This window comes from Verticillium nonalfalfae (assembly GCF_003724135.2).
Source record: "Verticillium nonalfalfae strain VnAa140/NRRL 66861 chromosome Unknown scaffold_53, whole genome shotgun sequence".
Classification (NCBI taxonomy): domain Eukaryota; kingdom Fungi; phylum Ascomycota; class Sordariomycetes; order Glomerellales; family Plectosphaerellaceae; genus Verticillium; species Verticillium nonalfalfae.
This window is the reverse complement of record NW_021167278.1, coordinates 12,704-26,293: the sequence shown is the minus strand read 5'-3', so window position 1 is coordinate 26,293 and position 13,590 is coordinate 12,704. Positions and strand designations below refer to the sequence as shown.

At 59.7% G+C, this 13,590-nt stretch overlaps 3 protein-coding genes across 3 annotated transcripts; 2 read left to right on the top strand and 1 right to left on the bottom strand.

The window, feature by feature from the left end:
- Nucleotides 1–399: 399 nt before the first annotated feature.
- On the top strand, nucleotides 400–5,688 carry D7B24_007001 (uncharacterized protein; the record flags this gene model as incomplete). Its single annotated transcript, XM_028641118.1, has 1 exon — nucleotides 400–5,688. One exon carries the CDS (start codon nucleotides 400–402, stop codon nucleotides 5,686–5,688), a length of 5,289 nt encoding a protein of 1,762 aa, XP_028494795.1.
- Nucleotides 5,689–7,525: 1,837 nt separating this feature from the next.
- Nucleotides 7,526–7,882, top strand: D7B24_007000 (uncharacterized protein; the record flags this gene model as incomplete). Its single annotated transcript, XM_028641117.1, has 2 exons — nucleotides 7,526–7,546; nucleotides 7,706–7,882. The coding sequence occupies 2 exons, from the start codon at nucleotides 7,526–7,528 to the stop codon at nucleotides 7,880–7,882; spliced, it is 198 nt and encodes a 65-aa protein (XP_028494794.1).
- Nucleotides 7,883–8,741: 859 nt separating this feature from the next.
- D7B24_006999 (uncharacterized protein) lies at nucleotides 8,742–11,655 on the bottom strand (the record flags this gene model as incomplete). The annotated part of the gene is made up of 2 exons (XM_028641116.1): nucleotides 8,742–11,552; nucleotides 11,611–11,655. 2 exons carry the CDS (start codon nucleotides 11,653–11,655, stop codon nucleotides 8,742–8,744), a joined length of 2,856 nt encoding a protein of 951 aa, XP_028494793.1.
- Between the last annotated feature and the right edge of the window lie 1,935 nt (nucleotides 11,656–13,590).

Sequence of the window (13,590 nt, the reverse complement as noted above, 5' to 3'; positions counted from 1 at the left end):
TGTGGATGGTCGCACACGGGATGTCCCGCTGGTGTCCCGCTGGTGGCCCGCTGGCAGCCTGGTGGGGCGTGACAAGACCTCGTAGCCTTGGCACCTACCTACCTGGTCTACCTACCTGGTCTACCTACCTGGTCTTGCGGTACCAGTCTTCAATGACTTGGGTATTATGTAGTGACGGGACTATACCTATATCTCTATCTACAGCTCATAGATACGATGTCATGACTATCCGACCATTCCCCTCACAGCTACGTCCGTTCCTTGAAAGGCTCTGGGGTGGACCCAATAGTCAGCGCAGGTGCACCTGGCTCAATGGTCAGGTGAGCCTTGACCTCCTCATCCAACGTGATCGAGTGCATAGCCGTGGATTTGAGCATCCTTCACCACCTCCAGGCATCCATGGAAGCAGCGGGTTTCGCGATAGGCCTCGTCGGGCTCGCTGGACTGTTCAGCTCCTGCGTCGACGCTGTCGCACGGGCGCATACCTACAAGTCCTTCTCGAGCGACTCGCAAGCACTCGATCTCCAATTTAGCGCGACGAAGCTCCGGCTTGAAACGTGGGGCCGCGCCGTGGGTTTTGCTGGTGCGGGCGCCGTCGCCGCCGCGGGAGACGATGCCCCGCTCCATCACCCGGCGCTTGATGATGAGCGGATCCAACGTGCGACCGTCGAGATCTTCGGCTTCGTCGAGCAACTATGCGAGGAAGCCACGAGGGCGGGCAGATTGCGCTTGGACACCGCTGCCGACTCATCAGCGTCGCGCGACCCACGTATGAAGCCGAGCGGCTGCGGTGCCCGGCGCAAGCTGTCTTGGGCCATGGGGGGCCGATTGAGGCGCACGGAAAAGCTTGAGCTGTTCAAGGAGCTGGTGCAGACGCTGTACAACCTCGTGCCACCAGACGACTACGAGGCAGGCCGACCGGTTGCCAGCGCCTGGTCAACCGAGTTTGGCCAGATCATGTCCCGTCTCGAGGCCCGGGCCCGCCAAGACGTCCACGCGTGGCTGCGTCCCATTCCGGGCGAACGATACCATGACTCGTTACAGCGACGCCTGGATGGCACCTGCGTCTGGATGCTCAATGAGTCGCTCTTTCAGCAGTGGATGACATCGGAGCTGTCGCCAGGCCCCAGCATCTTATGGCTTCACGGCCCTGCCGGCTTCGGCAAGACGATCATGTGCGCCAACATCATCCAACACCTCACCACTACGCTCACGACGCCTACGGCACACTTCTTCTTCTCGTCCGACGCATCCAGCAGCCGCGACGACCCATTTCTTGCCATACGATCCTGGGTCTCTCAAGTCATCTCGACCCACGATGGAGCGTTCCAGCTTGCCCTGGAGCGTCAGGAGTGCGATCCTGACCCCATTGCCACTCGCCACACCATCATGTCGGTTTTCGAGAGCATCGCATGCCTGGTGCCCGGCTGTACCTTTGTTCTGGACGGACTGGACGAGTGTACCAACATCGACGGCGGTGGCCGGGACTCGGTCGTCGTCTTCCTTGACGCTGTCATGAAGGCACTCGCAGGCGCCAAGGCCAGGCTGCTGGTGGTCAGTCGTTTTCTTGCCGAGATTCAGCATTCGCTGCGCGGGGACGAGCCGGAAAGGCTTCGCGAGTACAAGCTGCGGCCGAGCCATGTCCAGGCCGACATTGCAGCCTACTCGCGCGACGTCGTTGAAAAGAAACTGCAAAACAAAAATACGGCGCTCCGGGCCTCTCTCTCGAACACCATGGCCGAGAGGTGCGAGGGCCAGTTTCTGTGGATCAGGCTGCAGGGGGACTCACTGCGCAGGGGCATGTCCAAGAAACAACTCGAGGATGCGGTCAAAGACACGCCGACGAACCTGGAACGCGTCTACGACCACAGCTGGACGCGCATCACGCAGCTCAAAGACGCCGACCGGACGCGTGCCTTTGCCCTGCTTCGATGGGCTGCGTTTGCGCAACGGCCCCTAACAGTCGTCGAGGTTGTTGAGGCCGTTCTTGTCGAAGAGACGCAGCAGTGCGATGTCGACGACCTCATCGACGAGATCGACGAGGACTACGTCGAAACAGAAATCATGGGGCTCTGCGGCCCGCTGCTTGAAGTCAAAACCGACGTGGAACGCTGCGGCCACTGCACTTTGCATCTGCCTCACTTCACCGTCAGGCAGTACCTTGCCGGCAGGCTTACCACCCCGGGCTGGGTCAGGTCTAGCCAGTTGCACGGCCAGGCAACCCGGGAGATGCTCCATCACACTTTTCTGGCAGAGGTGTGCATCCGCTACCTGGACTTGCCGCAAGTCTGGGCAAGGCCGCTGGACTCTGCATGCCGTGCGCCAGGTTCAGCTTTCCGGGACTATGCCGCGAGTTTCTGGTACTACCATACCAAATCAGGCGTTGCGAGCGATCCGACACTCATGCAGGTTGCCATGGAGTTCTGCCATTCTGAAAACGCACGCTGGATCTCCTGGAGAACGCTGCGCCAGATGGCATCGGGTAACAAAACCTCGCCCGCAGGACCCGTCCTTTCCGCGCTGAGGCTGGGCGTACCGGAGCTGGCCCTGTGCTTGCTGAAGAACGGGCAGTATTCGGCTGACGACCTGGACTTCGGGCGCACCTCCGCATTCAAACACGCTTGCGCTTTCGGCTTGACGTCCGTCATTGAGGCTATGATTGGGCTGGGCGCCGACCCATGCTTCATAGACACCTTGGGAACGACTCCCCTAAGCTTGGCATCAGGCAGCGAAAATATCGAGGCAGTCAAGATCTTACTCCAGAACAACGCCAGTGCCCGGGTACCCAGCAAAGCAGACGGATCTGCGCTCTACCAAGCGTCAAGGTACGGGCCCGCAGACATTGTACAGCTCCTTCTCGAGAATCATGCCGTCGACACAATCAACGACACGGTCAGAGAGGAAGTCACACCTCTTCACGTAGCGTGCATGAACGGACACGCAGATATCGTTCGGCTGCTGTTGAGCCATGGAGCGGATGCCTCCAAACGATGCAGCACACACCAAACGGCATTCGGGTTGGCGGTGTACAACGGTTTCGCGGAGATAGTACGCATGTTTCTCGAGTGCGGTGCCAGCGCGGAAGGCTCTGATGATGACAACTTCTATCCTGTGCATCTGGCTGCGCAATCTGGCCACCTCGACTTGCTCCATCTACTCATCAGTCACGGGGCTGATGTGACTGCCAGATCAAACACAGGCCGAACGGCGCTCTACTTGGCAGCCGCGGGCGGAGAGATGGCCGTCGTCAAGACTCTTGTCGAGATGGGTGTCGACGTCAACGCCCGAGACCAGTTTGGGCACACGGCCCTCGTGGCATCGGCCGACATTGGTCATCTGGAAACAGTGACGTATCTGCTTGCGCACGGCGCCTGCTGCCATGCCGTCAGTAGAAGAGGGGGCACGGCATTGTCCGCGGCGGTGCGTTCGAATAATGCCGGCGTTGTGAGGGCAATACTCCAGCACAGCAGCCTATCTGCCTCGAGCGAGTGTCACAAACCCCGCCAGCGGGAGAAACCGACATCGGACGAAGATCTCGACGCGCTGTCCGGCAATTCGGACATGGCTGATGACAGGCTCGTGCTCGAACCGGCCCAAATGGTCAACATCATGAACACACACTATGGCCGTGGGAACGCACCAATTCATCTAGCGGCGCACCACAACAACTTGGAACTATTCGAGCTATTGCTAGATCACGGAGCGGACATGAATGCGATCCAAGCCGACGGAATAACCGCATTACACACGATCGTCCAGTTGAACTACCTGGACCTTGCAAAGTCTTTGTTGCGGCGTGGAGTCAATGCTGATGGTGGCACGGTGCACAAGGCCATTCATTATGCAGTAATGGAAGGCCGAACAGAGATGGTCAAGCTACTGCTCGACTCCGGGGTCGGTATTGAAAGTACCGATGCATTAGGAAACACGGCTCTGGGCTGGGCAGCAAAGAACGGCAATACGGATTTGATTCGACTACTTCTCGACCGCGGAGCCGATCACGCAGCCGTCAACGTGAATGGAACTACTGCGTTACATATCGTGTCGCAGAATGGCCATACAGATTGTGTCAGGCTCCTCCTGGAGCACGGTGCGAATCCCGCAGCCGCCGATTCTATCGGAATCACCCCGCTACACTTCGCGTCAAGGCACGGTCATCCAGACGCCGTCAGATTGCTGCTGAGGCATGGAGCGAACATGAGGGCCACCTGTCATAACCGCTCAATTCCTCTTGCAAACGCTGCCTATTATGGCCAAGTTGATGTCGTCAAGGTCCTCATTGAGCATAACGCTTCATTCGAAGCCGCCGACAACGCGAGTCCGCCACTACGCGTAGCGGTCTCCCAAGGCCACGCTGCGGTTGTCAAGTTGCTCCTGGATGCTGGGGCTGCTGTGGATGCTACCGAGATGGACGAAAGTCCCCAGACGCCACTGCATACGGCGGTCATCGCGGGCCGTGTCGACATTGTGCAGATGCTTCTCGAGAAAGGAGCTGACGTCACGAGACCTCTTGCCGAAGGGCCTTTGCCGTTGTACTCGGCCGCCTCGCATGGCCATCTCGAAGTGACGAGAGCTCTGCTCGACGCGGGGGCTGATGTCAGTGCTGCCGGAGGCCATCCAGTGGCAGGCTGGCCCGCTCTTTTCATTGCGGTGCATTCTGATCATGAGGCCGTCACGCGGCTGCTTCTCGAGCGTGGAGCTGACGGCAACTTTGCGTCGCAGGACGGCAATAGCCCGCTCCAGCTTGCGGTCAGAAAATCGCACACAAGCATCGTCAAGTTGCTCCTAGAAAATGGAGCGGATGCCAGTGGCGCCAACACGGCCAACGTTCTCAGGCCATTGTGTGTGGCTACGTGGAATGGTCAAATCGACATCATGAAGCTTCTGCTCGGCCACGGTGCCGATCCCATGGCCCCCAGCATGAACGGGCTCAGGCCGCTCGACCACGCCGCCGAAACGAATAACTTGGAAGCCATGGAGACTCTGGTCAAGAGTCGACCTGGTGCCGCTTGGGCGGCCGAGAAGAGGGCCAGGTCGCTTGTGCATCGTGCGGCGCGATCGGGCCACGTGGACATGTTCAGGCTCTTCCTCGAGCACGGTGTCTGTGCCGCGCCTCACGAAAGAGCCGAACTGTTGCACATTGCGGCAAGATACGATCGAGACGCCATCATCGAGGCGCTCATCGCCGTGGCGGGCATCCCCTCTGTGGAGGTTGACTGCCGCGACGAAATGCAGCGCACGCCGCTCTTGCTTGCAGCAAGAGCCGGGCGTCTGCAGGCAGTGTGGTCCCTCGTCCGGGCCGGCGCGCGCCTGGACACGGCGGACTGGAAGGGATGGACGCCTTTGACGGCGGCAGAGCAGTGCGGGCGGCGGGCCGTGGCGGCGTGCCTCAAGAGACACCAAGCCGAGGGAGATGCACAGTCCATGCCGGGATCATTCGCCCCTGACGGTGACGACGAGGTGGCGGCGGACGAGGCAGCAGAGCGCGGCCTCGCGTATTGCGACAGCTGCTTGCGAGACGTTCCTGACGATTCTGGTCAACAATGCGCTCGCTGCGGCGATACTTTGTTTTATCTATGCGCTGAGTGCTTTGGAAAGGGTGGTGGATGTATAGACCCGGTGCACGAGTTTTGGCCTCTGAGGGATGCTGCGGCAACCAGGGTCTCTGCGGAGGCTGTAGCAGCATAGGTAGTTGGTACGACCTCGCAGGCTTGTAGGCAAAGAAACACTGTCAGAGGGGTTTATCCTTGTACAGCAGAGGCTTAGGTCGTGACTCTAGCGATGGGTCGTACGGCGTTGCGTACGCGCTGTAATGGATATGAAGAAAGACTTGGATGGAGTACTATTGTGAGCAAGTCTGTACTATCAGTAGGTAAGGTCTTGATTGAGCGTCCTGTTTATACCCATCCAAGGGGGGGACAGATGAAGCCGCACTCCAAATCCGCCAAACACAGGTATCATCCAGAAAGACTCCTAGGTTCGTAACCCTCTCAACAACTCGTATCTCGATTGAATGCTCTGAAATTCTACCTACTGGATAATCGGCGATACTATGAAGGGCAAATCTACTTTGATCATTTTTGAGCCGATGTAAAGTATAGTAGAACGGTTCAAAGTAAGCTCACCTCTAAGGAGTGTGGCTTTTTTTGTTCCCCCCTTGCCATCGTAGTGTCTGTGGTGGTGGTATTGTTGGATGTCTCACTGTTCGTTCACTATACAGAGTACGATAATGTGTACTAAGGTCGAATACAGAGGGAGATTATCCTCTCCATGATATCCACGTGACTGCGACATTCCCTCGATAGACAGTGGCACTATAACGCATACCGCCACATGGCACACAACAGACAGAGCTATGCCTTGCCTCGGGACACGATTCGTCGATGCCTCGATCCACATCAAACCCACAAACGGTCTCCTGTCAAAAGATGCTGCTAGCTTGGCGCCGGCTGGCTGTTTTCGGCCAGCCATCAACGTGGCGAGAGAGTGTACGATCCTCATCTGGACTCTCGTCACCCTCAGCGCATCGCATGTGTTCCCGCGGTGAAAAATGGGGCACCCGCGGCGAATACAATGGAGCGACGACGACATGGCATTCCCAAAGAGGCGCCTCCGAAGGCCGAAGCCAGGGTGCTGCATCCACAAAGTCTGTGACGTATGCGGCTCGTCCATGTCATATGCCGCGATACGCTGTGGCCGTGGCTGCTGGCTGGCTGACCCCCGCCGAAACAGTGAAAGGAAGAACCTGCTTTTGGGAGATTTCTGACCAGGACAGGCCCCCCTCCCTCTTCTTCCTCCTCCCATGATCCTCCCCAAACGCCCCAAACGGGCGCCATGACTCTGCTGACGGGCCATCTGGTTGGTCCCCCTCCCCCGGTCGGACGAGGTTTGATTTGAGGTGCGTTGGTTGGGGATGTGCAGCGCGTTTTGGGGGCATTTTTGGGCGTAATGAGCGTTCTGGCCCTGGCGCCACACTTCATCTCGGTGCGTCTGCTCCGGATGTGGAGCTTGACGAGAGGACAGGCCAATGATGGGCGTCCAGACTGCTACCCACAAGGCTGTATGTGGCTCGTTCCTGTGGCGCCGTGACGTCAGGCGTCGGCGATCCATCCATCATCACGATCTGTCGCTGCATGTCTCGTGCGACATGATGCGTGATGTGTTCGTGGTGCTGGTGCCTTCTGGCGCTGACAGGAGGAACCCGGCCGGGCGTCTGCATGGCATGGGCTCGATGTGCGGTGAGGTCAAGGTGTGGGAGAAAGGAGATTGGGCTGGCCGTGTGACCAGCGGCTGGGCCGTCTTCCAGTCTTTTTTGTCCTTTTGCTCTCTGTATTTAAGACGGGCTTTCTTTCCTTCTGTTGCTCTCAGCATCATCAACAAGAACAACAACCACTACTACCACCACCACCACCAATACATCAACGCCAGACTCCGTGTCTAGTCCGACAGCGGAGAGAAATCACCACCTCTTCCCCCCCCACTACCACACATAAAACACATCTGCGCCACAGCGCCTAACCTCATCATGGGTGCCGTCGTTTCTTGCGTGAGTCCCTTCCCCCCTTTGGCCCGTAGCCCTGTGGGCCTGTAGCCCTTTGGGCCTGTAGCGGGCACGCCCTACTGCCGGCACTTGGCTGCACCTCGCCCAGCCCGGCCCTCCCCTCTGCGTTACGCAGCACAGCACAACAGAACTAACACGTCCAAGATCCAATCCGTCTTCCGCACCATCGGAAACTGCCTCACGGCCATCGTCAGCGGCATCGGCAACATCCTCCACGCCATCATCGGCGGCATCGTCTCCTTCTTCAACATCATCATCTCGTGCCTCACCTGCGGCCGTGGCGGTCGCAGGCGCGGCGGCGGCACGAGGAGCAGAGTCTAGCGCCGCCCCTTTCTCTGGCCCGACAAAGCAACGAGGTCCGGAACGAAAAGCAATAACGGTTCGCTCTGTGTCTGTGGGACGCCGTCGTTGCAGCCTGGCCTCGGCAGATGGGGGCAGTCACGAGGATGCGTCCGGAGGAGTCCGGTTGAGGAGTCACTCTGAGGGACGCTGTGCGGTGGGCGGACTGTCTTCGGGGGCAGCATGATGCCATGTCTGCCCTGCTGCCACGTCTGCCCTGCTGCCACGTCTTCCGGTGTTTGGTTTTTTTCTGTCTTGTTTTTTTTTTGCGATGCGATGGTTGCATACCGATACCCCTAGCCTAGTCTAGTTTGTTCTGCAATCCCATCTTTTACCATGCTTTTTTGTTGTCATTCTTTGCGTGCTTTTTGGCACTGCTGTGAAATGATGCCTTTGCACTCGTGAAGTACAGGGTGCCACTGGATATGCCTCGCTATGCATACGCTGGTTCCGACAATTCTCACTGCATGTCGAATGGATGCGTGCACTACTCGTGAAGCCTTGAATATGACAATTGTATTATCGAGTGAGCCAAATGGTAATGCAATTACCGTACATTAACTCGCCTTGTCGTCCTGCACGGACGCCAGCAATGGCTTCAAAACGGTGCACCCTTTCATACTATCTCCTGGTGTCGTTGAAAATCGTAACCGACTTTGACCCGCTACAGTCTTGATCGTATCATGCTCCGCAGCTGCACTTGTATGCCTGCCCTTTATACTAGAGAGTAGCCCGAATAGCCCGAATTTGACAGACGTATAAACCCACCCCATCATCTCGTTGCTCTCGTTGCTCTCGTTGCTCTCGTTACCATCGAGTCCAGCCATCGACGCCCAGGCACTCAGTCTTCCACGACATTCCGGTGGAAGAAGCCGAAAATCTTGCGCGCCGCCTCCCGCCCGACGAGCGGCGCGAGCTCGCCCTCGCGCATGTTGGCCACCTCGCGCACATTGTCCGTCGCCAGCACGAGGCTCTTGATGTTCTGCGGCGTCACGCCCGGCACGATGCCCAGCATGGCCTGCGGCTCGCGGTGGAAGCTCTGGTCCTCGGCCTGCGCGTCGCGGTCGAGGCCCGCGCGCACGGCGGCGATGGGGTCGGGCTCGTCCTCCTGCGTCTTGAGCGACTCGAAAATCTCCGCCGTCTGGTACGGCGAGCTGCTCCAGATGACGCGCAGGCGCGGGAACGCCAGCGTCAGCAGCACGAGCTTGGACTGCAGGTCCGACGACACGTTGGTCGGCGCCACGCTGCTGAGGCTGCCCGAGAGGTCGGCGAACGGCTCGAGCGTGAACGACTTGTTCTGGTCAAACTCGATGAGCAGCATGACGTTCTTGTAGTGCTGGAACATGGTCTCGGCCTGCGTGTACAGGCGCCCGTCGCGGAACGACGAGATGAGGTCGCTCACCGACTTGCGCTCGACGCAGATGGTGGGCGACAGCACGTAGTCGCCCACCGTCAGCATGCACGGCACGATGACCATGTTGCGCCCGTGCAGCAGCGACGGCAGCGACGACCGGAACTCGCGCACGTCGACCACGACCCGCGGCGGCTGCGCCGTCGCCGCGAGCCGCCCGCCGCCTGCGATGCGTGTGTTGACCGTGCGCAGAAACGTGTCCTGCGGGTCCTCGACGCCGCGGTCGTCGGTCGTCATGACGATCGACATGCTGGCCCGCTCCTTGATGACCTTGGTGAACGCGTCCTTCTCGCGCCGCACCCCCGAGAGGTACCGCTGCTCCTCCACCGAGCCGCCGTAGTACATGAAATACACCCGCACGTTGCGGTCGTTGTGCGACGACCGGTACACCTCGACGCGCCGGATGAAGCTGGCGTCCGGCTCGTACATGATGATGTACCGCGGTTTGACCTCCTCGAGCACGTGCTCGTCCTGGTCGCCGTCGTACGCGTGGATGACGACGAGGTCCTGCATCTCGTACAGCTGATAGTAGTCGTCCATGTCCTCGAGCGGATCGGTCACGACGTCGGCCTTTTGCTGCGCCTCCTCCTCCGTCGTCATCTGCACCTCGGCAATGAGGTCGGCGACGTCTGACGGCTTCTCGAAAAAGGCCGCGACACTGCCATTTTCCGTGCGACCATAGGCGTGGCCACCCAGGGCACCGCCGCCGCGGACGCGTCGTCTCTTGTTCGCCGGCGCCTTGCCCCGCAGCGGCTGGCCCGACCGCGCGTCCGTCGCGCCGTTGAGCGCCTTTTGGTTCTCCGAGAACAGCCTTGCGCTGACCCGCGCAAACTCGCCCTTCCACTTGAGATAGTTACGCAGCTTCCTCCTCATCATAAAGGCGCCCGAAACATCGAGGCCGTCGTCGCCGCCGCCGTTCTCCTCTTCCTCCGCGCCTGGTGCCGCAGCAGCCGTCGTCGTCTTGTCCACCCTCGGCTTGACGTGCATCGTCTGCACGTAGTCGCGCAGCTGCTTGCACGTGCTGGCGTCGGAGCACATGATGAGGATGGAGCCGCTCGAGTCGTCGCGCACGGGGGGTTCAAAGTAGAGGGCACGGTCAATCTCGTCGAGCACCTCGGCAAGCTGCGCCCACTTGGGCAGCTCCTCGAGGACGGGCCGCAGGGCGTCAATGTCGGCGCCGGCGCCGGCGGCGTTGGCGGCCCTGGCGCTCGCCGCGTAGACGCGCTTGCGTGCCGTCTCGAAGATGGTCTGGGCGGCGTCGAGGAAGAGCCACGGCGACTGGTTCTGGCGCGTGGAGCCGGGCGGCGGCGAGTGGGCGGCGTGGATGGTGTCGAGGTGCTGCAGGAAGGAGACGGCGTCAAAGGAGAGGACCGAGTGCAGCATGCCGCGCAGGACGGACAGGTCGTGGACAATCTGACGCGTCTTCCAGCTGACGCGGTGCCAGTTGGGCTCGAGCTGGCGGCGGACCATGACGTCAAAGTTTTTGAGAAGGGCGCTGTCGAGGTTCCAGTCGTCCATCTCGAGACCCGTGTTGCCCTTTTTCAGCTCGTGGATGCTGACCTCGACGCACTCCATGATGGCATTCTGAATGTCCTTCATGGCGTCGGTCATGGGCACCTCGAGCTCGATGACCTCTGCCTTTTTCTTGCCCTCGAGCGACTCGGCGACGGTGACGTGGAAGCGCGGCCACAGCGAGGCCTTTTTCAGAAACAGGTTGCGCATCATGGTCGACAGCGGCGAGAAGCCCGTGGCAAAGGGGTCGGGGTTGTCAGAGAAGGCCTTGAGGAAGCCGGCCCTGTTCTTCTGGCGGTAGATGCGCAGGATGAAGGCCTCGAGCGAGGTGGCGACGACGCGGTCGGCATGCAGCACGACCAGCCCCGTGACGGTCTCGGGGTTGAGCAGGCTCGTCAGCAGGTCAACGATGAGGATGCGCGAGGTGATGCTGAAGATGCCGCCGCGGGCGTACATCTTCTCGCGGGCGCCGACGCTCGTAAAGTCCGTGTTGACGACGGTGAGGCCGCGGGCCTTGGGCGACATGCTGATGGCGGCGTGCTCGGCGAGGGCCTCGCCGATCCAGGCGTTCTCGCGATCCTCGGCGCCGACGATGATGATCAGGTTGTTCCCGGCGGCATCGTAGGAATGGAGCAGGTTCGTGACCAGGCGCATGAGGCCGAGGCCCTTGGCGATGACGACGAGTTCATCGTCAGACCGAAGCTCCTGGAACAGGGTTTGTTGGTACTCCTGGCGTCACGATCAGCATCTGACGGAAGAACAAGGAGAGAAGGAATCGGGTGCTCACAAGGGGCAGCGAGAGCTTCACCGGCTGGGGGGCATTTGCCGACATGCAGGGCACAGCTTCTCAGCATGCTGGGGAAGGGGCTCGATCGATGAAGATGTCTGAGATGCAGATGCAGGTCATATCCAACAGAAGCAGACGGCAGGGTGAAGCGAGGTGGTCGTCTCAGTCCGGCTCGCAATGGCCATGTGCTTTGCTGTGTGCTGTGTGCTGTGTTGTGTTGATGCTGTCGACTTGCTGCTTGCTGCCTGCTGCCTGCTGCCTGCTGCCTACTGCCTGGAGTTGTTTGAGCATGAGACGGCACGAGGCTGTTGCGGCGCCACAAGTCGATGACCGACAGCGCGTCATGGCTGTGGCGTCTTGAACGTGAAGTGAAACTCGGCGGAAAGACGAGCACCAGCCACAGGTGGAGCACCAGCCTTGTCCTGCTCCTGCTACCGATGGGCAAAAACACCAAGTTCCTCGATCTCCTCGTAACCAAAACTGCGCAACTCTGTCGATTCCGTCGACGATCGTTGCTGAACCCATCAAGCGAGCCATGGGCAGCGATCACGCGATACCGCCACGTTCCCGGCTCGGGGTTGTGCCGACGCCAGTCACCGGTAGTCAACAGTTACCCATACCCTCTCCCACGTCCCCATCCCACAACCCCCATCATGGCGAGCGTTACACCCCCGCGTTCGACATTGCCAAAAAAAGCTTCGCCTTCACACTGCCGTATCTAGATGGATCGTCACCAGGTTTGACGGATGCAACACACAATCGGAGCCGCACCATCTCCGAATGCCATGGCGCCATCCTGTGACAGCCGCTCGGTATTACTTTGAGACGACGTCTCTCCCATCTCCCCCCCCCCCCCCCCCCACCGACTCGGGGACTGCCCACGGGCTCCGGACCCTGTCGAAGCGCGTGTCTTTTCTTTCTCTCTTTCTTTCTCTTGCCTCTCGGGGACCTGGACAAGGCAGGACAAGATTGTCGTGATTGTCAGGGTCCGCCTCGGACATCTGACACACATACAGCCCGCTGGCATCGTTGACCCAACCATACGCCAGATGATCCCCCCGAGCTAACAGGTCACCTACGAACTATCAATAATGACGAACCTGATGGTCAGCAGAACCGTGTCTCCAAGCAAGAAGCCAGTCTGTCACCCATCGATCAGCCAGTCCTGCATGCCGTGTCTTGCATCGGCCGGCTGTTCAATGTTTTGGCCCACTCCTCCCGTCCGCCTAGGGCCAGACAGACAAGAGTGTGAGGCCCCATATCGCGGGGCAATGTCAGACTGGTTGGGAGGTAAGGGGACGAGACATTGTCTCGACAGCTCTCGCAAGGCCCAGCACCAGAAAGCTGAACCTTCCAGCTGGGCCGGCCACCACGCAGCCACTCCTCGTCCCAACATGCCAACGCGAGCGCCGGCCCCGGCTTCCGATGCCTGGTCATACCGCCAAGCAACCAAGGGCCTGCAGGAGATCGTCGGATGATGCTGTCCTGGTTCATGTGCGATGGACGTTCTGGCAGGCTGGACGTGACCTGGGTTGCGTCTACCCCCTGCAACCACGCGTCTGGCGCGCCTTGGGTTGGTGGTGCTCAGCCCGCGTCCTTCCATCATGCTCCCCCCCCCCCCCATCTTGGCGCCTTTCAGTTGTCTTTCGCCTGCCTCACGAAAAAAGAGTCGAGTTCGCTCGGGTCATTGTACCTCTATCGTCGAGAAGGGAGCTAGCCGTCGTTACACAACAACAAACTAGACCCTGCGACCGCTGTCATCTGGGAATGGCGTAACGAGAGCGACGGACAACTTGATCGGACCTTGGCGCCTCGTTGCTTGCTTTTCCCGCACCACGCTACTGACATCGTCAGACACACACACACACAGAGAGAAAGAGAAAAAGAGACCGGTCCACAGAAGGGTGTGCCACCTTGGACGCTTGCGAACCTGCGAAGCAAGAAAAGAAATACTTTCGGCGACCTGTCGCAAACAGGTTG